Genomic DNA, 27,268 nt, shown 5'->3' with positions numbered 1-27,268 from the left:
GTATGCCCCAACCTACGTGTGTAAATCTGGTTGCCAACTCTACAGTTAAGTAATTTGAACTTAAATGCAGTTTGTACAAAAATAATTAAAAAAAAAATCATGGTGTGAAGCAGTAGGGTATTTGAGCAAAAGTACAACACATAGTGTATAAAAGCGGATGTCCAACAAATACCTCATCTAGCAGCTGGAAATACTTGATATCAAATATCTGCTAAGTTAAACTTTCCAAAAACGTATGCAATTAGTCATTCAATTCATTTGATATACATATGCTTTTAAATATTATGATTTATAAATCACAGCTTACCCGTGCAAACATTGGGGACGTTTCCAAAATATCCGATTTCAAACATCCGCTGTAATTTAAATATATAGATTATCGCAACGGTTTAGAAAGGCACACACTCTAACACAACTATTAAAAGACAACAGGTACAAACATCGTTACTTAATGTATGCATGTATATTTATGCAAAAGCTAGAAATGTGATACATATCTTTCACAAGAATATTTTGACAATCCTTAAGATTTGTTTTTTTTTATGCCATAATTATGGTGGATAGAATCATGTTTGTTATTTGTGGCGTGTGTTGATATTGTAAAAAATCTTTTACTGTCATTGTTTTGTTTCGTTCAATGTAGTAAGCACCAACAGTGATTGTTTCACTTATTTCGTCTAGTGTATAGACCTACAATGCCGTTGTGCTGTCATGTATTGGGACGTAAACAGTAATTGGTGATTGGTATTTCTACTACCTGGTTGCGCCGGATAAGTGAGTAAGCTTGTAAAAATGTCCAAAAAGTTCCCTTTTTCAATCAGTCCTCAGTCACAGTGTTCAGGCATGTTGTTGTGCAGTTTCAAGGCATTTCCCAACTTCACCGAACCAATAAAGTCCTACGCGCGACATGATTTCGCGCGTTCGTGTAATTGCGTAATCTATGCGAACGAAGTTTTTAAAACTAATTAGGAAACCCTTTTATTATAAGTTGGTTTTGTAAAAGACAGACTTTTGTGCCGTGTTTGTAATCTACTGTATATTAAATGCAACGTGCTTTTTGGTGCAACATAAAAACGCACGTGTATGGAATGTGTATACATATACGCATATTGTCATTCGTTCGGGGGTTTCTAGCGCAAAACTGTGTCAAAATATTGGCAATGGTACGATGATATGGATGTCTTACAGGCAAAAATTATAGGAACAAACCAATAAAAACCAATTCCAAGCTTTTGAACAAATGTTTTCAAATCACTTATATATACACCCTGCTAAACAGATATGCTACATTACGGGACATGACTAACAATTGCTTCAAATAATATACAAAATGTCCTGCAAGAAAAACTTACAATCACTATGGAACCTACGACACTCGCAAAAAAAAAACAACTTATTTTTATAAATTATACAACTTTTACAGCGTTCAAGCGCATCGGATTGGAATAGTTTGCACTGATCGATCTTATACCTCCACTTCCTCCATCGTTCGCGAGAGCCTATTGCTATCGATCCTTCTGCGTTGACTTCTCCGTACTGCATCCGCGCGCCGATAGGGTTCGTTTTTCAGTCCCAGCAGTATGTCTTCCAGCGCTCCATTGTAAACTTCGTCCTGCTGCAGCAGTTTCTTTTCGCGCACGGCATGCGCTTTCAGCTTAAGCTCGTTGATGACAGCTTCCTGCAAATCAAAAGTACGAAAGTAGCAGTAGCATTGCGTTCAGTTCGTGACGAAGACTGTGACGATACCATCAAGGTGTGCATAATGCTTCATAGTGTTATTTTGCACCATTTGCGTTTAATTGTGATTGAAAAGGTGTTTATTTTTATTGCATGTATACAATGTAAGTAAAACTATGGGTGTGATAGATGTTGGTTTTAGTAGTATGTAGTACAGTGCCAAAAAAACCGTGCGGTAAAAAAAATATTTATTCAGAAATTTCAATGCATTAGCAACAAAGCACACAAAATTAAAACACTTTCTAAAAATAGTATTGGTGCAGGACTAACTTATTGTACAAACATAAGGGTAGAAGAAATAATATTTTAGTGCACACAGTTAGCCAAAGCGTGAATTGAAGCAATATAAAAACAGAAGAGATAAATCTTACCAACCACAACCATTCATTAAAAAACAAAAATAAACGATAAAATAAAACACAGTAAAAACTCAATTCAAGCCCCTCCCTCTCCCTTCGCCCTGCTTCACCAAACGGCATCTAAACGACGGAGTGCGGCTTTCTACTTGGTTGATCGCTGTTAATTTATTAATTATATAGATGGAAAAACTTATATCTAGTAATGTATACACTCACCGAATATGAATTGTAAAGTTATGCAAAAACAGATATGCAAAAATAGATAAACAGTACAAAAAAAAAAATAATATGGCAAGAGTTTTCACACGCTTATTAGCAGCATCGAAGTTAGGCATCAGATGCACACACGTAATGTTACAAAAATATGGCACATAATGAAGCAATGAACGTAAAAGTATTTGACAATATTCCAGACCGTATTGCAGGGAAATTGAAAGCTGTCGTTACCGGTGGTTAGTTTAATATTAATGAAAAACGTAATGCTTCATTTGAAACTAAAAATGCAATTTAATATTACTAGCTACAATACAATTGCTTGAAATGCATTCTCGTTTTGTTTTATGTTTGAAATGCATTATCCATTGCTGCTGTAGATACGTTGGTACCACTACGCCTTTGTATAATCGCAATGTTGCATCTGAAATGGTTCATTCCTTTAACACCAGTGAAGTAGATCCAGTGCATGGTTTCACACAAAGCTTTTCAAGATCTCCAAAGTTATCAAACGCAACTTGTTTCATTGTTTTACACTTTCGTCGTGCTGATCGCTTAGCTTACTCTACATTCTTAAGAATTACAGTTAAATGCAAATGCGATGTTTAAATAATTAATGGTTCGCATCAATCGACATTCTGTGTGTGTGTTTTTTAATGCACTATTTTCTATTGAGCGAACAGCGAAACAAAATGAAACCATGTTTCGCTCTATATAAGGCACTTAGCAATATACACAACCAAAGACCAAAAGATAGTAATGAATAAAAAACATTTGTTTGAAGTTTGTGTCAAAACAATGTATCCCGTTTTCATAAAGTAAACACAACATAACCATTTGAAGCGATGAAATATTATTATACACACAAATTATACTAAATTATTAGTGCACACACGCGCGACATTAACCAAGCAATGAAATCCTCCTCAAAGAACAACAGTAACAACAAACCACTAACACACTCATTGGAGTAAAACTTGGTAAACTCTATGCATATGTTTTGAACCGGATATGAAAACGTTCTAGAATCAGCTAACATAAGAGCTACCAGTGCCAAACACGTGTTGAAGTTCCCGGTTCATTTGGGTTAGATTTTGCAGAAAGGCAGTCGATAATCGGAGAGGGTTACCATCGGCCAAGGGGCGTACCTGTTGCTTCTTTTGATTATTGATTTTATTATTCCGTAGCACCACCTGCTCTTCTTCGTCCTTCTTGGTGGACGCTTGTAGGGCAGCCGCCTCTAACCGTCGTCGTTGTTCGTTTTCCTGATCACAGATCTGCAAGTAAGATTATAGATTGCGTTAAATGGGTTGCTATTTCTAGAGCTATTGCCACCTTTATCCTATATCAATTTCCCAAACAATATTATGCTTAGCTATGTTTGTCCGTTTGCCATTGTGCCCATACCCATACCTTAAATGCTCGTACGAATCGGACTAGCAATGAAAAGAATGCATTTGCATCTGCATTTCGTGATGATTCGCCAAAGTATTCAATGCACTCTTTGAAGGATTCCTGTCACACACAAAGAAGAAGAAAAAGACAGCAGTATTAGTCATTATTCACTCACATTTCAGTCCGTGTTGTGTGCCATACCTGTGCCGTTTTACAATCAGAGCGGATTTTTTTCAATTTTTCTTCCGAGTTCGCCAGGAAATCTCGCAACACATGGCTCTGCGTGCCTTTGCCACGTAGATCCGCTTCCTTGCGTACCGTTTCCATGCCCTTCTCAAGCTCGTTCACATCGGAAATGAGCATCTCGAGCGATACCTGCGCTGCCTTGTCGATGCAGAACAGCTCCGTATCAAAGTTCATCAGCTCGGGAAACTTCTGTCGAATGGTGGCCACAATGTAGTGCATTAGGCTCATGCGCTTGTCGTTCGACTTGGTGTCGAGCAGCGTGTCGAGCGATTGCAGCTTGAAGCCGTAGGCAGGACCGCGCTTGCTGCTGTTCAGATAATTGCCAAATGCCAAAATCACTTCCAGCACTGCGCGGAACTTTTTCGACGACTTGATTGAGGAGGATGCGGATATGATGGAGTACACTTGCTGGAAAATATTGAAATCCCGAACCCACGTTAGCGACTGCGAATAAGGGAAGGGAATAAGAAGTAGTGCACCAGGCGACAGCTTACCGGACTAATGAGATGCCAGCTTTCGAAAAAGTTCCCAATGTAGTTCATTATCGATAGTTTTGATGAGATTCGTTCGACTTTTGTCAGTTGCAGCATAAACTTGTCTTCCTCCGTCAACTGGTTCAGATCTTTCTTCTCTATCACATACTCTTTGTAGAGCTTCTGTTCCTGGTCGGTTGGTGTCATCTTTTGCAGTAGTTCCACATTCTCTAGCGACAGGAGCTTGAGATCGAGATTGTTGATCGCTTTGATAACGGTTTCCGCGGGCATTTCTAGCTTTCTTCGAGATATTGCTGTAAAAAGAAGAATCAATTTAAGCACAAAATTTAGTAATTGGGTGCGTGTATGTATGGAGCTTAAGTCGATCGCGGCAGTCAGTCTTACCAATGTTTCTTAATCTCGTGTGTTCGAGCAGGGAAATGTGCTCGGGTTTCTTGAACCGTTTGCTGGGGAACGCCGTCAACCCGTCCATATCACAGTTGCCGTTGGTTACCGGCCCGCCCATACCGATCTTGAACCGCTCCTCGAAATCGACAAAGTCTATCTGCCGGTGCAGTTTCTCGTCATCCAACTCATTAAAGATCGTGCCACGAACCTGGTTCGGTTTCAGCGCTACCCAGTTTAGCGTGGGTAGCTTGTATTTTGGTTGAACCTTGCGCTTTATCGTCATTGCACCGTCCGTACAGTGCAGTGCGTTGTTGCCACCATATGGTCCACCCATCGGCGGTGGTACTGGAATGAATGACGGCGGTTTGGGGGGAGCTTTCGGTGGTTCACCACCGTTCGACAGTCCGCTGGGCGGTGCAGGCGGACAGGGTGGGGGTGGAGGCATGGGAGCATTTGCGGCCGAGGGTGGTATTGGCGGGGCCGGTGGGGGCGGTATCGGTGGCGCTTGTTGCTGTCCACCTGCACCAGCGCCAGCTGCACCCGTAGGACTAAGCTCGGACAAGCCTCCCTTCGCCAGGAGGTTCGATACGTCTGCAATTGACGTACCTTTGGGAAGCGTTTTGGTAAGGTTCTCCAGCTCGAGGAGCATTGACTGTCGGCTTTGGGATTCTTGCTCGTGTTGTTTCAGAGCTCGCTTTAGCTTTACGATTTCGTCTTCCACCACCAGCTGCTTGTTGTACAAATCGTCCCGTTCGTTGCGCGTTCGGCTCAGCTCTGCCTCCAGCTCCCCGATCTTGAACAGTGCTTCCCGCTCTATTTCGCTGGCCTGATCCAGCGCTCGGCCAAGCTCGTCTTCTAGCTCGTTGACTCGTTCGAGCGCGGCCGTTTTCGTTTCGCTGTCCTCCATCAGGGCAGCCACATCGAACACATTGTCCAAGTAGGCTGAAATTTGAACGTGCAGCTCCTCCGATTCCGTCAGCCGGAGCTTCTCCAGATACTCGTCTAGCCCGAGCGCTGTGAACTCGTACTGCAGGTGCACCCGGTAGTTCATATCTTCCACCGAGTGGACGACAATGTTAACGAATTGCATACACGCCACCATAAAGTCGATGTTAAACAGCTCGTAGTTCATAAAATATTCCATCAGCGTCTGGAAGCGGCGCTGCTCGGAGCACACTTTCTTAAAGTTGTCAAACGCGCACAGGATGATCTCATGCCCACCCTTCACTAAGCAAATGGCCGCCAGCAGCTCCAGCACCAGCGCCTTGGTGCGCAGCGATTTGTGGATCAAGCTGAGTGCGATGCAGTTGATCGCTTCCCGGTGCTGGATGACCATGTTGAATCCGTACTTGTTGTTCATGATGGCCCGCATGCACATAATGCACACGTGAATGTCATCCGTTGTCAGGCCCATGTTGAGTTTTGCGATGTGGCGGGAACGGCGCTTTATGCTGGGGCTGTCCAGCATGTCACCCAGACCGGGGCGCATGAACCCGTTTGGTGCAATTTTGTGATTAGTTTCGTTGCTCCCGTACGAACTGTTGGCCGCTGTCTCTTTCGTCGTTAGGCCTTCGTCCGATTCTGACTTTGCTTCCAGGATACGCTGTTCGTGCCGCATCATGGTCAACCGAAAGCTGAGATAATCTATCAATGCGTCGAGACCCTGGTTTTCTTCGTCCAGAAACTCCTTCACCCACTCGATATGGTTAGTTCGAAGGGAAATTTCCAGATCGCGCAAAACCTGTGTCGATGTTGATTCGCCAACCATCTTACGTTTCTGTGGGAAAGGGCGAAACTACCATTACATTCCTGGTCGTATCATGCGAGGACATTAAAACTGGTACAATAAAGTCTTTTCTACTTCTAAAGCTGTCTCGTTACTTTTATAAAGATCTCACATCATTTACCTATAAACAATACTAGGTTATAACACTTCTAGAACACCCTTTTTCCTACCTTACTGTTTGCACATTTACAATAAAATGCACTAGCCTAGTACGCAGTACGTCCCGCTGGAAATTACTTTTGCTAAGTAAGCAATAACACAAAAAAAAACAATGCACTCCTTCATTACCATGAAGCCGTAAAATATTGCATGCCTTTGGACACGAACTTGCGTCGCAAGACTTCTCTCAAGCTGATCGAAATCGATCGCGTAACGTGACAGCGATACGGCGATCGCCATTGGCCGTTCAGCATGGTTGATTTCCCTTTTAGGTGAGAAACGTAAATGGCATTAGTTTTGCGGGTAAATTGATCGCCTCCTTACTCCCTCCTCACACCGTTCGCTCCCAGCTTAAAGCTGGGAGCGAATCCGCTCCCAGGTCCGATGAGGCACAACGTTTGAGGGCGGGTGGCGCGAAAGTCGATATCAAGCCGTAAATCAACTTCTGCTGCAGTTACTTTGAAGCATTGGTCACATTACTACTCCCGCATCCAGGAAACGGTTTCAGGGCCATTTCAACCCCATCCAACCAACCAACCAACCAACTACCAACCAACCTATGCATCGGCAGCCAACAGGAACATAGAACTTCCGATGTCGGGAGATTCGAGTTGAAAAGGCTCAAATAACACCGCGCAGAAAAATGTGGAATCTGTGTTGTAATGCAATCCTACCATCGATGTTCTCTGTTGCATCCGCCTTGATACGATACGTCGTCCGTTTTACTTACCCTGTGACTTCGGGACGCCTTAGGATCGAGATAGGTGCGGAGCTTGGTGAGATAGTGTGCCGGAGGATCTTTTGCGTGCACCATTTCCTTTGGGGTGGGAAGAAAAAAAAAGAAGCATGAATACAAGGAATGAATCATGTTGTTTACGCCTCCTGCCAGGAAACGCCTCCCAGCTTAAGTGATATCGTTATCAATTCTGCGAATTGAGGGCAATTTATTTATACCAGTTATTTTTAAAACTATTTTCTCCCGGAATGATATAATCATGCTGTGAGTGCAGACAACCCGGCATTCGTTCCGCAAGCAACCACGCTCTGTTCAACTTGTAGAGCAATACCACTCGATGGAAAGGTTGAATATTTAGGTTTCTTCGGGTGTGATCGATCTGCTATGCATTAGGCATGAAATGATCAAATACCTAAAGCGTGGCCTTACATCACCAGTACCTTTGGACACTTATCGCAAAATGATCTCATATTTTAACAGCTCACAGCGCCACGCCATGTGTGGCCTCCTCTCTACTGGCGGCGACGTCTGAGCATCATGGCGTTAACGACTAGCAAAAGATAGAGCGAGAGGGAAAGAGGGAGAGAGGGAGGTCAGTCGGTCAAAATGCATCAGCTAGCAAACGCAAATACGAAGCGACCGACAAAGTAAACATGAAATGTAGTGCATATTGAATCGCGTTGCACAACAGTCCTTGTTATTATTAACTTCACAGTTTCATTATCTTAGAGAGACTCGAGCTCGTAACAAACGTAGTGAAAGTGATAGGCTGTGTTGGCTTATCAAACCACACCACAATCATAAATAAACCAAATGTACTGGGGGCTGTTGGATTTTGATAAAACAAAATGCTGCGTATCCTTCTGACATGATTTGCATCTGCATTGGACAACGCAGTGAAGCTAGCCCGAACTAAACACTAGCCCAATTGCATGGAAATGTCATCCATATGCCATTCAAATTGTAAAATTGACGAATACTACACATTTTAAAAGAAAGAAAAGATGTCTTCTATTGTACTGTTGTATCAGCGACACTTGATATTACAAACGTGCACATCAACGGGGGGTTGTGCCCTAGGTCTAAGCAAATTGCATATAAACGACAACTTCCGACAACAATAATACAACGAACACGACGAACAGTGCTCGCCCAATCATCATTCGCGAACAAATGGAATGGACAAACAATTGTGTACAATATAATATCGTTACACTGCACATTACCAGGAATGCAGTTGTTTGTCTTAATGTTTTCATTTTTTCTCTCGATAGTATAAATATTTACACAAACGTAGCTTTGCATTAAAAGGTCGCTATAAATAAGCTATTGTCTCTGAGTATATACCCCAGTAGAGCAGTGCGTGTTATTTTGAAACCCCTTTGAAATCCTTTTTATTGTTTCAGTTAAGCTTTTGTCCGTCTGAGAAATAAAAAAAAAGTCGTCATAATTACGATACATTTCTATTAAAACAGTATTTTAATGCACACCCCACTCAACAACACACGCGCATAATCGCGAGTGTACATAACGTAATTCATTCAGCAGTAGTAGCAGTGGTAGTATTAGTAGTATTTGTTTCAGTAGTAGTAGTACTAGTTTCAGTGTTTGTATGCTTTCTGCGCACTAATATCAAAAAGATTAATGACATAATCCTCCAGGCAAAAGTGGCCTAACGATCCATTACTAACCAAACAAGTTTGCTTTTGAAAACTACCTTCCAAGACGTATGACCTTCTAAAGTTCATACTGTTTACGAGACGTCAATGGAGTGCGGGATAGAGCTGCCTAGACCGTTCATAGGCGATTACATCAACCACATGGAATAACGTTGAAAACTTGCTTTGCTGTTAAATGTTTTTGCTTACTGTACTGAACATTATACATCTTTTTCTTGTGATTGAAAAATTAATTTCAAATCGGGACCGTTTTGCTGCAAACAAATAACACGAATTGTTACTCTTCACACCTTGTCCGACTTGAAATTTCCAAATAATCATTAACGGTGAAGGTATTATCTTATGCAATCGTAAAGGTAGATTTGTTTTTGAGTTCGCAAATCAATTTGCAGTCAAAAGTGCAGCGGCTTTACGCTGATGCACTGCGATCTAGATCTTAATAGGTGAATCAATTGCTCGGGAGTTGTGTAAAGTGAACAGCTAGCTAAACCATGCCCTGTGCAAGTGATGATGTATTTACTGTTGTGGCACGAATTGCGAATGAATGAACAGTGTTTAGGACACGGTACAGACGGCCAATTCGAGTGAGCCTTTAAACGCATTACTTATACCAATTGCACCATGGATTGCGATGGATAATATTGACCAATACAAAACGTTGAGACATTTGGTAAAGTGATCTTACCAATTGACCGCAATTTATTGTTTCGCTGCACGAAGGTGCATGATTATTATTCAAGGGTGTGCACAAACGATATTTAAATTACAAAAAGCCAACTAATTTGAAAGTAAAAAACAAAATAGCCGGTCTCGTAGTACAGTCGTCAACTCGTACGACTTAACAACATGCCCGTCATGGGTTCAATCCCCAAATTGACCGCGCCGCCATACGTAGGACTTGACTATCCTGCTATGGGGGGAATCAATTAGTCACTGAAAGCCAAGCCCACAAGTGGGTACAGGCAGGCCTTGACCGACATCGGTTGTTGAGCTAAAGAAGAAGAAAAAACAAAATAAAATCAATATGCTGGAGAATGGTTTTGCTAAAACACATTATTAAATAAAACAAAATTAACAATAGCCTGTAATATTCCACATGATAACGGTGTTGATGCTAACAAATGATCGTTTAACACCTCATGAAACATGTGGCTAACTAGCAAAACCTGTTATAAAGAATATATAAAGATGATGTGTTTAGCACAATGATCATTTTACAGCTCAGAGCCATTCAATAACAGAAGTTTTAATAATCTGGAAATAGTTCAATAACGATGAAATTTTACATTTGTACACCAACTGTTGGCCTGCAATGGAAATCATTGCCTAGGGAGTGATGTTTGAGTAGCGCAATTTTCTTCGCTCATTTTACCTGCACTTTTTCTATTCTCTACGATTGACTGATAGAACATTGCTTCTCCAGCACAAACAACAACGTGCATAAGCACGTTTGAAAAAGAAAAGAAAACACCTTTCAAGAAAGCATTCCAAACGATGATGTCATAGGCAACCTACAAGCCACACAAGTGACGTGGCATGCGGAATACAATGCTGAGAATTCAAAGCTTTTTGCGATAATCTATTCAGAAACCTTCATCTCCCTCTTCGCAGTTCGATACTCACACACAACGGTTACCACCACTGGACGGTGCATAACTCATAGAGAGCTTTTGTCCGGTGGTTAAACGGAACTGGTGGTGGTGTAATTGAACAATAAATCATCGCATGACATACACGCCATGGTAGTTTTTATCCGAGCTTGATTAAATGAAAGGTTTGGCATGATCAGTTGAAGGCAATAACAATCGATCGCATTGCTGCTGCAGCAGTGTGGGCTATGGGGACGCAGTGTGTGCATAAGCCACATATTCGTGCAACCAACATACTTTCCCATGTTCCCATCGGCAATCTCACAGTGTGAAATTCAACAGTTTTAGATGCCAAAGAACATACTGCATATATACAAAAGCATGCACATGAATAAACACTTTGCTATGCTAATCGACGCATCATTGTTAGATTCCCTTTATATCGTTGGCGAACTTACCTGATCACATATGATGTCCCATTTTTTCTCGTTATCATAGTTCTTCAGCAACTTTGCTTTATCCGGTGGAAGGTCCATCGATGCCTGTAATTATAAAACAAAGTGAGTGTAAGCTTATTAGAACAAACAAATAATCGAATAATATATTCCGCATTCAGTATTCCTTTTTAATTTAACAGATTTTCATTTCTTTCTATTATTTGCATTAACATTAACAAGAACATTAACCATCCCGGTCACTACACTAGCGTACATAACGTAAGTAAATAAAGGTTAATGAGCGTAAAGTGTATGGAGTGGGCATAAATGTGATGGAATCAACTACAAATTGCTTTTACTTTCGTTCAGTTGACTGGGCGTACGATGAAAGATCTTCAAACATAACATAATCCCACACCGGGCCGGAAAATTAGGCCGCAAAACTGTGCAAGGTTTGTTATTCTCGTGCGCAAAGGCATAATAAAAAAGCATCAAGCAACAGAAGCGGCGCAGTACGAATGTATAATAAAACTCCTTACATAGTTTAAGTCGGCATTCGATTCGTCTCATATGGGCAATAGATAGGCTGAAGAGCCGTCCGCAGACGCCGCGTTGTTCGTTGCTATGGAAAGAAGCACCGTAATGATCTGTAGGTTGTGTAAAGGCGGCCCCTTGGAATGGGTTGATTAATGGCGACACATGCCTCGTCCAACTATGAACCGTACGTTTACTACTTATACCCACCGTGGTACAATGCACGAAAGTTGTCTATGAGCGTAAAATTTGCAATTTTTCGGAGTTGCGGGCGGATGGTGACGTTTACGATCAGTCCACGGAATTGGTTGCATAAGGCATAATGCGATTCATAGAAGGAAAGCTCGAATTGGATTTCACTAACTGTTTTGATCTTCAGATTTTAGGTAAAAAAAAAATGTACTTGTAAATATGCAATAGAAACCCGGTTTGGAGTAAAGCATTTGCTCGTGCGAATCACAGATTTGTTTTGGCAGCTGTTCATGTAAAATTAGTTGGTTGTTGTCGTACAGAACAATGAACTTATTTTGCTCACTTATTGATTTTTTCTCCCCTTTAACATTGTTGTTATTTTTTGGAACACAACCATTTAACATCCAACGCTTTGCTTTCAAAGGGCTGGAAATCTCTTTGTCTGAGCTGGATTACGAGATCTCGGTTTCTTGTTTCTACAGTGTGTTTACGGTTAGCTTTTTGTCCGTACAAATAAATTTGTACTGAAAAATTTACTCCCAGAGTGTTAACATCCAATAGATTTTTCTGGTATGAATTTATTCACTACAATTTGTTGCTTTTTACGAATGATTAATTTGTATGGACGATGTATAGTTTAAATGTCCAGTTTTTACAATTGAATATACAATTTTAACACTTTTACCAAGCAGAAAAAATAAACAACTAAAACTAAACTCGTGTGCTTAAACTCTTGTAAAAAGGCTGTACCGTGAAACGGTATGCGCATCGGCGACACTAGTCCCTTGACTACCTATCGTTGCTGGTTCGCTCAAACCGGTATTCAAATAAACTATTTCGTAATTAACTCAGTTCTACAGTTACACATCAAAACACCCACTTGAGGACAAGGTTCGTGGGCTTCGAAGCCAACGAAGAAAGTTGATTCCGTGAGCAATTTCGTGTAGGAGGTGCGCAGAAGCAGATCACAGCCAAATAAACATGTACGGTAAGCTGTGAAGCCATTTCGTACGTCACGACCGATCAAATGCTGGGAGGGATAAAGTGTTAGCCTAGTTTGAAGGTATTTCAGCACATTTGAACACAATAACAACAGTATCTTACAAGTGTTAACAGTTTCTTTTCTCTGTGAAATTTAAAAGGTTTATTTAATTTTAAATCGTATTATTTCAACATTGTATAAATGTTTGCCGGTCTCATGGTACAGTCGTCAACTCGTACGACTTAACAACATGCCCGTCATGGGTTCAAGCCCCAAATAGACCGTGTCGCCATACGTAGGACTGACTATCCTGCTATGGGGGGAAATCAATAAGTCACTGAAAGCCAACCCCACAAGTGGGTTGGCAGGCCTTGACCGGCATCGGTTGTTGAGCCAAACAAGAAGAAGAATAAATGTTGAATGTACGAAAGCCACTTATATTATAAACACATGTTGGGCATGCTGTAAATTTTGCTACATTTTATGACACTGATAACCAAATTCGGATCCGGGTTGAATTTCAACACACACATAAACACGCAAGAAAAAAAAACATACATAGAACTGTTCCAATGCCTTTATCATGAAAAGAGTTTTCCTTGATTCAAGCACATTCTTAAAATAATATTTTATTGCATCGCATCTCATCGCACATGTTTCGTCTAGCGATGTCACTCACTGGCGCTGTGGCACCTATTAGTTTTGATAGGCAATAACTTTTGGAGCGATCGAGATTCATACATTTCCCATTAAAGCCCTCCCTCTACCAGTTGAACGTGCAACGGAAAGCTTCCTTCTGGTTTCATTTATCCAGCAGAGAGAGAGAGAGAGAGAGAGAGAGAGAGAGAGAGAGAGAGAGAGAGAGAGAGAGCGAGAGAGGGGCGAGAGAAATAAACAGACAAAAAGTATACATTTTACCAATGCTTCACATTGGAAAGCAAGCCCCAATTTATGGACCTTCCGAGGGGGAGAAAATTCCGGAATAAAACATTTAGGGTGTTGTGGTTATTTCTGGAACGATGCTTCTTCTTTCAACCGGTTCCACTAGATGCAATCAGACCCTGCAAGCTCCCGTTCCCCTCCCTGCTTCACCCAACAACGATTCATGCCACAGTCACTTGTGGTAAGCAAACAGAGAGTGATTAATTGTACGCTATGCGCATTTGGGCGCCCTGGTAATGTTATGCCCCGTCTGGTTCTCGTAAGATTTTAGACAAAAATCAGAAACACCGCCATCTATTCGAATGGCCCAAAAGAGTGCGGCTGGCTCTAAACATCTCAAGCCCTTTCCCGCGTGTACGGCTTCAAACGATCGTCGTTCGCTCGTTCGTTCGTACGATCGTCGAATGGTCCTCCCTCGGCAAGCACTTAAACGTTCCGGTTCACGATGAATAACAGTGTACCGCCGCAAAAAACAGCCAGCCGTGCATTAACATTTCACTGATAATCTTTGACATTACGGAACTTTACGCCGACCGCGGTCTGCGCAGTGGGGAAGCGTGCTCAGGAAGCATTCGTTGTTGACAAAGCAAAGACTCTCAGCTGCGATGGCAGGGGATGTTCTTGCTTATTTCCGCCATGTCTTGATAGACCGCAAATATGGTTACACAAGATAAGCATCGGATCAGTGGTGTAGCCCATTTCTGGTTGTATCAGCCAACCAAATAGGCAGCAGCAGGCAGGCTGGTGAGGCTTCCAGCCATTGCTTTTATTGTTTATAGTTGTACCCAATACTGCATCCACCACTGCCAAACATGAGGGAAAGTGTCTCTATCAATGTCGTCTCTTCGTATGTCGATGTATTGCCCTTTCAAATTTAAACTCATCCCAAAACATCTCGCCTGTCATGCGGGTGCGTATCTGCGTACTGGTACGCTTTGTAACAGATGAAAGGGACGGTTTCATCGTGCTGGAATAACGACCACCACAATAAGCGTTTGTGTTTGTGTACACAATATTCGGAAAGCACATGAAGCTATGCTCGTGTATGTGCCAGCACAAATCGTGAAAGCATTTCCATTGACCTTACACACGCTGGTCTCCAGCGTTCGACAAACGCATAAACCCACCTACCTAAAACGATCAAGTACTAGATTCATTCCCAAAAAGAAACAGAGATTTCGCTGTTGAATTCTTGGCAATTGGAAAGAAAAAACCTCTCCACAGAAGCTGCACAGCTTACAAACAACTCATGCAAGCTACTGTGGCGTTTATACTCGACTGCAAAAACTGAAAACCACCACAACATTGGCATGCATGTTCAACCCATTTTACAATATGTATCACGCAACAAAAACAACAACAACAGTTCAGGGTCTCGTAAATTTGATTGCCCTCTTAGTGTCGGTCATTTTCATTAAACCACATCAAGCCGCACCCCACTAAAGAGACCGTAGCAATAGCGTACCTACTACCTACCACCTTCCTATCCCATCAGTGGACATTTGAAGGTAATAGCTATCGCTCTTAATCAACGTCATACAGTGCTATACGGCATGAAGGATCCATTTATTTGCATTTATTTAGCCTCAAACTACAAATGATATGCAGCAATAAGCGTTGTAGTCATGCACCCGCGAGCGTGTGAATATTAACAAATATTAGTAATCGATAAAGCAGTATAAAAACTGTTAAACCCCGTATAAAGATGACAATTGCGCTAAAAATAATTAAACAGAGAAACCCAATACCCAATTTGCTCATTCCAAAAAACACACATATTTACTCTAAATTAAACAAAAAAAACTATTATGAGAAATATTTAGATTAACTTAAAGTTCTAAAACTAAAACTGACTAAACGACTTAACAACATACCCACCCATCATTCGTTCAATTCCCGCATGCAGGGGAAAGCGGGGCAAAATGGGCATCCTCGATTTAAGCATTATTTCACTACAAATATACTTTCCCATGCTCAAAATGTATTCATTAGAGTGTTCGATGAACACCACGTAAGTTTCATTGCCCTTACATTACAAATAAAAAAGAAAAATCCTAAATAAGGCTTAGTATCATATTGATGTAATTTTTCCATAACGAAAATAAGCTTAAACCAGTGTCACAGTGATGCGTTGAAGTTTTTCATGATATGTTTTTAGAGATATTATATTTCTAAACAATTTATCTGAAGAAAGGCAAGGTCTGAAGAAAGTCAGGAAGCGAGGCGATTGAATACAAAATACAAAAATGCTTCACGTGGGGCAAAATGGGCAGTTACGCTTGAGCCAAAATGGGCAGATGCTTTTGACATACGGCGCTTGGTGAGATTATGCTGTTGTATTTATCACCTCAATAAAGATAACAGGCACAGTTTCAAAAGATTCGATTTTGAAGATTTAAACGTGTTAAACTGTTTTAATTTTGATATCATATTTTTGGAAGAATTTTAAGGGCTTTCCTGACCAGCAAAACAAAAGATAGAACGAAAATACATTTCAAAAATAGAAAAAAATGCGCAAAAGCATAGAACATTACCTAAGCGCAGTTGTTGTGGCCCATATTGTCCCAGTGTTTTGACGTTTCACAGTTTGTTTACATATGTCCATTTTTCCCCAGGGCTATTCCCATTTTACCTCGCGTGTTAAAATAGCGTCTCGTAAAACCTTAACTTTTATTTTGCTCTGTTTTCATGATTTTAAGTTGTTTTCATTCTATGTGGCATTTTTAATCGATAGATAATGGATGGAGGCATACAATAATGAAAGAAAAATTGTGACATATTCAAAGGAATATTCAGTTAACTGCTTAAAATGCCCATTTTGCCCCGGTTACCCCTACTGCAACCACCCAAACGCTGGGCTGAATGTGACTATGATGCTATGACTACACCAAATGAGTCACAGATAGGCAGCCAAGCTTATTCATTAGTGGCTTAGGTAGGTCTCTAAACTGACTAAGATTGTTGTGTCAAGTAAGAAGAAGAAAAACTAATAAACAAAATCAATGTCAAATTGGCTTTCAAGCATGAACATTTGGTCTGTGCAGAAAGAAATCCACTAATTCATCCTTGACCTTTTTTAAATTCGTCACGATCAATGGGCAATGAAATCGTCATTTTTTTTGCAAACTTTTAAGCACATTCTAGATTGCACAGTTTTAACGAATTTGCCCTCATCGACTACATTTGGTTGGTTCGAATAGTAATAGAATCATAATTTAATCATAAATGTATGCGTTGGTTCCTCGTTTGTTTGTAACAAATGCTGTTTTCCATTCCAAAACAGTGAAATGAATGAACACGTCTTCTATTTAAACAGCACACGTATTCAAAACTCAACAATGTGATCGCATAATAGCACGATATGAGTGTAGTATTAGTACAAGCGACTAATCGCGAAACCCGATCTCGCTCTCCAGCTCGTGCGGCCGCACCTATACCAATAGTGTGTCAAGCGTCCTGTACGTGTACTAAACATTGGCTAAATCAGCGGAACAAATGACTGGAATTATTATGGTGCACGTCATGCCTGCGCAATACTTCTTGACCCACACTTTCCGCGGTGATGATGATGATGATGATGATGGCAGCAGTTTTGGACAGAAAGTGGTTGAGGGTAGAGAAAAAAAAAGTCCCAACTTCGTATATGCAGTTTGTGCAAAAATGAATCGATGTGTTGCAAGCAAACGTATCGAAAGAGGTACACAACGCAACTGCTTTGGTATGCTTTTCAATGCAAAAAAAGAACTCTAAAATTTTCCATACAAAACTAACTAGTAGAATGACTTTACAGTATAACGATGCTAATAGGTGTAATTCTTTTAGCAGATACATGATTTTAAAATTAATCAAATGTTGTTTCACTCACATGGACTTAGAAATGGAACATTAAATTGCAAAAGCGAAACGTCCATTGTCTTCGTCTTTGTCATCGAAAGCGTAATTCGAAGTTGGCTGTTTCCTACGAACGCAAATCCGTCTTGGAATGAAATGGAACCACTGTTCAAGTTACAGCAAACAAACGTGCTTCATACTCCGGGGCACAACCACCAGCGCCTAGCTGTGGGAACGGGCTTGGGGACAAACACTGCAGCACATGGGGTTCCGGAAGCATGAAATAAAAAAGCGATGCGCTTCCAAGATGCATCTTTCGCCGGAAATAATGTTTCTTCTTCTGTGTGCACACATTACATACCACCCGCCACAAGCTGGCTGGCAACATCTGAGAATTTTAGCTGCAGAGTCACACACGCACAAAAAAAAACCCCCGCTCCAGCACAGCACCGACTGAGATCGACCTAACAGGCGAACGGCGGATGATGATGAGTCAATATTTATGCACATCTCATCTTCCGTGACACCATCCGCATCCCACCATCCGCCTTCCCAACCTCTCCCCGTGGCACCGACACGGCTGACATCGTTCCCCTCAGACGTCGTTGACATCCTCCGTACAAATTTGAGACACAACAAAAGCGCGCTTAACTTCTCAAGGCGAACTTCAACGCGAACAAAGTTTCGCTCAGTCATATGCTCCCTACATCCGCCCTCGTAGCTTCTGGACAAACGAGAGCATGTATTGGTGGTACAGGCTGGAACGGCACACAGCAACACAACAACAAAAAACACCACACATACACTCATCGTGGGAGGGTGGAAGGGGGAGGTGGGTGGTCTGGAACGGCTCAAGTGATTCTACAGACGTCGTGCCTTGTCTTGATGTTTTGAAGCAAAACGGCGTTCCCTTGTAGAAGCGTACCGGCGTTTTATCGTTCCATAACCTTAACGATTGATGAAGTCATTTCTTAATCGAGTACACCGAGGAATCCTATGAGTCAAGCGCTGCTGAGGGATTGATGCGTTTTGCTTCTTCATTTTATTTGCCCCTTAAACTCGATACGCCGTATCGATTGCCGTACTCGATACGCGGTCCGCGATCCAGACCCGTGGGGTGTGACAGAATGAGTTCATCAGTGGGTCATGGATAATGGCCCAAATCAGACCAATCATTGTGATAGAACCGATTGAATACATTCATGACTCATGGTGGTTCCATGCTTTACAGTGCTAGCTAACTTATAGTGCTTTGTATGATTTTAACCATATGGCGAGCTTGCACGTGGAACAACACATTAAAAATACGTTTTCTGTGCAATAAACCTCAAAGGAGTTTCGGCTCAAACGAGCAACGTTTTCCAGTTGCCCGACTTGTGAACTTGAATGTTCTTGCAATTTTATGAACAGGTACAAGCAAACAAAATGCTACTACACCACCACTCCCGTGGCACGTCCTGGGTATTTCCCATCGTTGCGCTGCCGCACCTTCAGAACACCTTTTCCAATTCCCAAGGTGCGTGTGAAATTGCACGGTACGGGGGTTGTTGGTTCACACACACACAGCCAGCATATGAGTTTGTTGTGGGGGTTTTCTTTTTTGCAAAAACACAGAATGTGGGTGTAGAATGGGAAATACAGATAATTGCCCATTGACCAATATTTTAACGTAACTTTATTTCCATTTTTTATGATGCGGATTAACGAACACACCAAAGGGCCATCGTTTTCACATGGTAGCGAATGATACAAAACATGGAAGGTTCAAACCATGTGATATGCAAGAACGATCCTGTAAAGATATTTGTATTGTGGAGTTCTTTACTTCGTGGAACTCCTAACGGCGGCTCGCGATGACTTATCACGTACTAAAAGAAATTATAATCTTGAAAGAAACGTCAAAACAACATCTTTTAAATGTAAAAGTATACACTAAAACGGCCTTCGGTCACCTTAGCCACGGTTTCCCTGCCCAAGCGAACTCCAAGTATTAAGCTAAATATCACAAGTCCAATTAATTTCGGATTGTTTGATATTCGGCCAGGTTCTTTGACCTTCATAGTCAAAACGTAATGCACTATTTCAATTTGACATGTAACGCTTCCTGAATGTAACGTCTTCCCGGATGTAAAGTCTGATCTTCAAGGTTAGTCTTTTGCTTAAAAAGTAGAAGAAGAAAAACCTTTTGACTTAAAGCAAGAATGTTATGTTGTCGCTGTATTTGAAGCTACTATCCATTTCTTCCTCTTATTCTTCTTTGGCACAACAACCGTTGTCGGTCAAGGCCAGCCTGTACCACTCATGTATTTGGCTAGTGATCAGCGACTTATTGATTTACCCATATGAGGATATTTAGCCCTACTCGTATAGGGGACACGGTCCATCTTCGGCTTGAACCCACGACGAGCATGTTAGTAAGCACAATTTATTTCCATTTCAGTATTAAAATAATATTCGTTTTAAAACTTCAAGATGGAAGTAATATAACTACGAAAAACTCCATTTACATATATCAGTCCCGACAGCGCCATATTTACTTACCAGGACTTTTGCAAATCGTCGATCAAGCTCGCCCGCATCCGGCATGGGCTGCAGGTTCCGGGACCGTATGCTAGCTTGGCGGACGTGACAGCTAGACGTTTTCCAGGTGTCAATACCGCTGCTACCGGACGGGGACGGAAGTATTGAGCAAGGCTGCTGAATGTCTGTTGACATCGAAGCGTAGTTCGTTTCGACGATCACACTATCCTTGCTCAACCGACCATTGCCCTTATCGGTGCTCCCAGCAGCATGGGACGAAGACACGGCAATGCTGCTGACGGCCTTTGATGATGCTAAACCCATCTTGCTGAGGCGGTGTATGATTGCGTATGATTTCACAACTTACTATGCGCTAAGCTAAGCGAACGAAAATGGCAGTGGACCACGCTTTTCACAATTATATCTTTTTTACAACTGGTTTGTATACATTATGGGATATTTGCCGTAGGCATTAGCGAACCGACTATTTGCTTGTCGTTCACCATTTGAGCGATAGCACAGACGCAAACACATCAGACACACGCACACACACACACACAAACACAAACAGTGCAGCACAGTTTTAAATCACATCTTTCTCTGCATGCAAAACATGATCGAAACTATAGAAATGCTTTTATTTTACGAAATTTCTTGCTCCGCATGATCGCTTCGCTTCTTTTATAATTCATTTAATCCACATCCGTTTGTCACAAAACACACATACACACACACTTCCTGCCTGATTTCAATCACGTTTCACATAACGTACGGATTGCGCTGTACATTTTTGGCTCATAATTTTTACCACTACTAGTTATATTATCAACACATTTATTACACTGTACACTGTAGCAGCTTCACGCAGGTACACACTTTCACGGCACATTTATGTTGAACTAAAGCTATGCTCTAAATAACGATGGATTCATAATTTAGTGTAACGTAATAACTAAACGATCTCTATGTTTGCATACACTCATTTAGCAGCGCCATGACGATCACGCTCCTTCTTTAAAAAAACGCACACACTGACCACTTGCAAGAACTCGACGTCCCCGTAGCCTGCGTAAACCGTACGCCCTCTACGCGATCGTTATTGCGCGAATCACGTCTACCGGAAGTTGTTGCCATATGCGGGATGAATACCGTACCACACATCATCATCACCACGCACCGCAGCACCACCGCACCACACACACACACATCATGCTCCGGAAACGGGGGAAGTTTTGTTAGCATCTCTTCAGGCACCCCCTCAGTCAATAACAATATTGTGAGATTGAGGAAGTTTATAGGCTGGTGCGGGTCCGGACGAGAAAAGGAAGCTTATGCTTGAGCATAAGAAAACACTCGAAAGCAAAGCGAAAACCTGGAGAGAAAAGTTCAACTTCCGGACAAGGGCAAACCTTCAAAACAGCCAGCCAGCCCACCAATACTTTTTTCACTTGGAAATCATGCGTACCTCACACACGCACCACGACGATCGTCGAATGGCTGTGTATGGTTCTGCGCCTTAAAATCCCTGGCACGGGTAACTCGTGCTAATGAACCCGTGCCCGTCCGCTTGTCCGCATCTTCCGGTCGTTTGCAGCGTTGTTTTGTTACTGATGGTGCAGACATTCCCGCCAGGCCCGATAGGTGTTAACTTACGCATGTACGCTTGTTTTGGATGTCTGCTCGTTATGTTACGATCGACGTACGATCGATCTATTGTGTTGATTTGAATTATTTTTGGAACAGTTTGTCACTATCTTGTTGCGTTTGATAATTTTTAACTCATTCTTATTCTTTATTCATAGTGTAAGGCAGCGTAAGAAATATATTAACACGTTTGCGCTACAATTGTGTTGCTGTTCGGTAGTTGCAAACTAACTGTTCCCATAACATTAGCCGCTGCTGAAACGGTAAAGCACGTTCTAGAGCAAGCAGTTTAAAAATAAATCAATCTATCTTATCCTTTTGCTTCACAAACTGGGAGCAAAAACCCATCCAAAGCCGCACACGTTTTGCCCATGAAACGTGTTAAATGTACATATTTCAAGACGAACACGGGCGCACTAGAACATTCAAGTATTTGTTCTATTTTATACAATTTAACCTAGACCGAGAAGTTTTTGTGAGTATATGCATACAGCAAATAGCAGAACTTTGATTGTTTGTATGTGAGCTTTCATTAAAAAAACTCACTCACTATTTAGCACAGTAAAACATAATTTAACTATCTATGCACACAACTACACGACTTCAACATTCATAAAACATATTGAGAGCATTTTTTAATGTTGCTTGTACACCTCTGGTACATGCAAACATAATATGAGTTAATGTCGAACCATACAAACGATTTGTTAGCAAACAAACTGTACCATTTTTTTGTGATATGGTTGGTTGGATGCACCCCATGGTTTGGGGGGGTTGAACAATAAATACTGGTCAAGCGTACCAAAACGTCTCGCAATGCATGTATAGAATTCCAACCCCTTTAATCTTATTTAACGAATTATTGATAGAACACTGCATAATATTTGTAATTAAACAATTTTGTTCAATTATTGATGCCGATATGAATCTTTGTCGACGAAATCATTCTAAATTCCAACAAATTCAACAGCAGTTTTTCAAATCTATTCTACCAAGGCCAGTTTACCAAAATCAACGAACGTTTCTCAACGTGCGTGATTGAGTTTTTTTTTTTTTAATTTATCTTTTCAACATTGCCCGATGGTGCGTCATTGTGTGCAACCGCACACAGTTCTACCCAAATACGGCTGAGATCGAGGTAGATTTGGCAAGGAAAAGAAACTCTTGCGGTCACAACACACCAACAACAACAGAAACGAGTTATGCTCGCGTGACCCGTGCACTGTAACAGCGAGGTTTGGAAATTGAAGTTTCATGTCTAACATCGTTTATGATGAGGCACACCATCGCACCACGCAGCCAGTCAATCGATATACCGCTGTGCATTAGCATACATGCCCAAGACACTACACGAACAGTCAAATTTTTCGGGGCATTTCGACGGAACCATGTTCGCTCCCTTTCAATTGGATCAGTCTACCGTTGTGCTTCGATTTCCATCAGCCTTCCCTTTTGTCAGAGTTCCCGGGCAGTCGTCGTTCGAGTGGTTCCCACCACGGAAACACACCTTTCCGGCGGATCCATGGCTGTATATCGTTTTTTTCTCTCTCCCCATTCTTCCTTCCTGCAAAAAATTCAGCTCTTTTTCTGCTCGATGGCGATGGCGCGAGATACCGATACAGTTTACCCTTCGGCATTTCCATCACGATGATCGACTGCCAATTGATCGAGCATGAAAAAGTGAGGCAATAAAAGTACTACACATAGCGTTTAATAACCCGGAGGGGTGATTATTTTTCGATTTTCTCACTCACTTCGGCTAAATTCACGATCGCTAAAAACGGCGGTTGTTGTATAATTAGAGGAAAAGTGCTGATGGACCGATCGGAACGTCGACGAAAAAAAGAAGCGCAGAAACAAGTTATTCATAAAACTGAAAGGTTCATTATATCAAATTTTCCATCCACACCCGCGTTCTTCAGTCGGAAAATAGAAACACAAAAATAAAATCATCGTAATCGCTATCTCTTGCAGTTTTCATTTCAAAAGTTTTACATCGCAGATGAGCCTCTAATGTGCCCATTACCTGCTTGGGCCAATGCAATATTCAACACATTACATTAAAGCATTACGAAACACGAGCGAGGGTAAACGATCGCGGATTAGCACATACGATATGATATGTTGAGTAAGAACAATGATTAAAATGTTCAAGCTCAAAAGGTTTATTTTTGCCTAATATATGCTGCAAACCCACGAGCTACAGCCTATCCTGAATGGAAATGAAGTTGCCGTTTCAAAATTCAACCCATATGGTTCTGAGCATCGGCAAAACAAATATCCAGCCGGGGGGAAAGGGGGAATGGGGCACTGAAAATATTAGTTCATCCAACGGGCAATCGACCCCACCACGACGCAAACGCAGATGATGCACCAACAGCACACATCGCTCACTGACGGCCACAACAGAGACGCACACAAAAGCGTGGCAGTTTATGTACAAATCGTTGAACTTTGCTTGTGATGCCCCACCTCGGTGTGGCAGTATACTGGTGCCTCTGGCTTTATTTTGATGCACTCTATATTTTCAAACGCAGCGTGTTGAATCAAACAAAAATGGAAGCAGAAAGGAGCAGGGCGCGCGATGCAAATGGTAAACCTACTGGGCATGATAGGGCCAGAGAAAGCAGTGCATCCCATCCGATTCCACCCACACAGGCGCGCATTTTCATCTCCACTATTGTGCATCATCTTACTCTGGCGTGTGCCGTCCTATCGGCATGTCGTGTCTGAGATCACAACACACCCATAAGGCACCGTCGTGTAGAACCGGATTCGGTGTATTCACAGCATAACAAAATGCGGTTGCAGCAATGTGCTGCCTAAACGAGCATGGGGAACGGGTGGAACCCAGGAGTTTTTCAGCTATTTTCAAACATTCGATTCAGCTGCAACCGCATCTGTTTGATTTGATGCTGTGTACATGGGAGGACGGGTAAGGACAGGCCCGAGCAGTGTACACCAGGCAAAAGACACCAGAAAGCACCGCTATGATGATAAACAAATGTACTTATAGATTCAGTTAAATTCTATCCTGACAGACCGCTAGAAGCACTGATTTGTGTGCACAGAATGCATTTACAAAAGGGCAATATGAAAAACTGTAAACTATGAAAAGCATGACTATGAGAGCCAAGACTGCAATGAGGCTCATTGATTACAAGAAAAAGTACGATTTTAACTTTTCATGAACAATTTAGCGTATTTCATTTCAATTTGTATAACTGAAGCTATCAACTTCAACGCAACATGAATGAAAAACCACATTGTTTTTCGCCAATCATTAAATAAAAAACGCCATCATTCACCCTTGCCTCCCTTGCTACCCAAAATGTTCCTACCATTATTGCTCGACAGTGTGTTTAGAAACGATGCCATTGTATCGCATGTTTTTGTTCCCCAATATTTGGACCCTCTTTTCCGAAAGCCCCAAAAACATAACGCAGACTCTTTGCATTTAAGAGGAGCACGCACTCAGCATACTGCCACCGCGGTCCATTGGAATGTGACGTACCAAGGGGTTTGTTACCGGCAAACCGGCTTTTTTCTCGCTTTCCCTTTGATCCTTGCTTTCGTGGGGGTTCTCCTTCTTCATGGATCCTCTCATGATCTTTGGCGTGAATGCTACTTCGGGGGTTGTGTGTGTATGTTTCTGAGTATTAACCTTCAGCGAACCAGGAACGATACGCGGGGCATGAGGAGAGCCATCGGGGTCCCAGATTCGTCGATGGTTTCAGTAGATTAATTGCATTCATGCGTCCGTGTGCAAAGGCATGCATCTGTATGCACAATTCTACCCTTATTTAAGGGGGGGGGGGATTCTATGCTTGATTAAACTTCAAATGGGGTTGTTGAATTGAAGCTTAACGGGAAATATGTTTCTAAAATTTATTATAAAATTATTGATAATCAAAGACTTATAAACACTTACGAATAACGAATAACGAATAAACGAATGCTTTTTATGCCGAATGCTTGGAAAATGTTCTAAAGCATGTGTATAAGAAGGGTGAATAATAATTGAAAGATACAATTTGTAAACTTTCTAAATCGCTGCGTACGTTCGTTGCTGATGAAACTTCGGTAAATAAAGCGGATTACTTGGAATGCGATTAGTTGAAAGCAATTGAACTATCACGCCCTGTATTTGTGCATAACGAGCAGCAAAAATAGTCACCACAGGCTATGCATAATGCATCAGAATGCATATTTCTGCATTTCACGCACACTACTGCACAAACTGGCTAGGCGGCTATGGCACCACCGTGAAGCGTACAGTGTGCTCACATCGTATCGCATCAACATCTGTGCATGAGCGTAATGTTGTTGTTATCCTTTGCCCACCCTTTTCAATCTTTCCGAACAGATTGCATTCTTCTTTTCTCGTTTGCTATCCCTTCTGGAGTCGCGCACCGTATACACATACAGAATCATTTAACGCACACAAAAACACACAGCAGCTTCATGAATCATGATACATCTCTATTCAGATTGCACTAATACACGCACAGCAAACAAAACACTAGCAACTGCATTGGCAAGGGATAAAAAAAACACCGGTTCCTTTGTTATTCAGCAGTCACTTCTCAAGCGGTAGGGCTATGACTAAGCTCTGATCCCTGGGCAAGGAAAACGCATACCAACTAGCAAAACATTTTCATAAATCTACTACGCGGAAGCTACATATAATTGCACAGTACAAATTTGTCTAACAGCTTACGCACCGAGCCACACGCAATGACTGACCTCCACGACAGATTCAAACGATCGTCTCTTTTGCTCTGGTCCTTTCAATTTCTACACGAATGAGAGGGGAGAAAAGCGAAGCAAGCTGCTCTGGCACACATAAAGCGGCACCAAGCCGATGGGCGATACATGGAAACACAATCAACAGCAGCATAAGACCAGCATAATCCCACAGCGTGTAGCGTTGTTACGATTCTGTAGATCGAACATTCGATAAGGTATAGGAATTTGTCCAGAATTCCACAACCGATGACCTCGCCCTACCGAGGACCAGCCGACCAGAACACACACACACTCCCAGTGGTTGTTTGATTAAACTCGAGTTGCACAATCTAGAATTATGATGATATTGTGTAGTGATGATAAATGCATAGGAAATCCCTAAACTGGTTTACGTCTATCGCCATCTGTACACATTTCTTCACCATACACCACATTCCAGCGTGCTCGTGTGGAGATGCACGCATCCAAAAGTAATGCACTTTACAAACAGAAATATAACAAAATGCACTTAGCACATTGAACAAGTGTATTGTTTCACTCACTTATTGGGTTCTTAATTGATTTGAACACAACACAACGAACGATCTCATGCACAGGATCACGCACGACGAACCGCACGCCACCATGGTTCGGAAAAAATAGCGCCTCTGTGTTGAC

The 27,268-nt window shown here is 41.8% G+C and overlaps 1 protein-coding gene across 5 annotated transcripts; it reads right to left on the bottom strand.

The window, feature by feature from the left end:
- Nucleotides 1–441: 441 nt before the first annotated feature.
- Nucleotides 442–27,268, bottom strand: LOC121591905 (formin-like protein). 5 transcript variants are annotated; one of them, XM_041912969.1, is made up of 10 exons: nt 27,154–27,267; nt 20,240–21,130; nt 11,239–11,322; nt 7,507–7,593; nt 4,829–6,608; nt 4,445–4,737; nt 3,906–4,358; nt 3,723–3,824; nt 3,458–3,586; nt 442–1,678 (listed from the first exon to the last, which is right to left on the bottom strand). In XM_041912969.1, the coding sequence occupies exons 2-10, from the start codon at nt 20,540–20,542 to the stop codon at nt 1,466–1,468; spliced, it is 3,444 nt and encodes a 1,147-aa protein (XP_041768903.1). In that variant the 5' UTR covers nt 20,543–21,130; nt 27,154–27,267; the 3' UTR covers nt 442–1,465. The 5 variants fall into 5 exon arrangements, with proteins under 5 accessions (XP_041768903.1, XP_041768905.1, XP_041768904.1 ...); XM_041912971.1 differs by having other exon boundaries at nt 20,240–20,818; XM_041912970.1 differs by lacking the exon at nt 27,154–27,267 and adding an exon at nt 25,794–26,200.

The sequence above is a fragment of the Anopheles merus genome, chromosome 2L (assembly GCF_017562075.2).
Source record: "Anopheles merus strain MAF chromosome 2L, AmerM5.1, whole genome shotgun sequence".
Lineage (NCBI taxonomy): Eukaryota > Metazoa > Arthropoda > Insecta > Diptera > Culicidae > Anopheles > Anopheles merus.
This window is presented reverse-complemented; position numbering and strand designations above follow the sequence as displayed.

Coding starts and splice junctions, on each gene's coding strand:
- LOC121591905 (XM_041912969.1), bottom strand. CDS start 20,542: ATGGGTTTAGCATCATCAAAGGCCGTCAGCAGCATTGCCGTGTCTTCG. Junction 11,323..20,239: donor GACGATTTGCAAAAGTCCTG/GTAAGTAAATAT, acceptor TTATAATTACAG/GCATCGATGGACCTTCCACC. Junction 4,738..4,828: donor CACGAGATTAAGAAACATTG/GTAAGACTGACT, acceptor TTCTTTTTACAG/CAATATCTCGAAGAAAGCTA.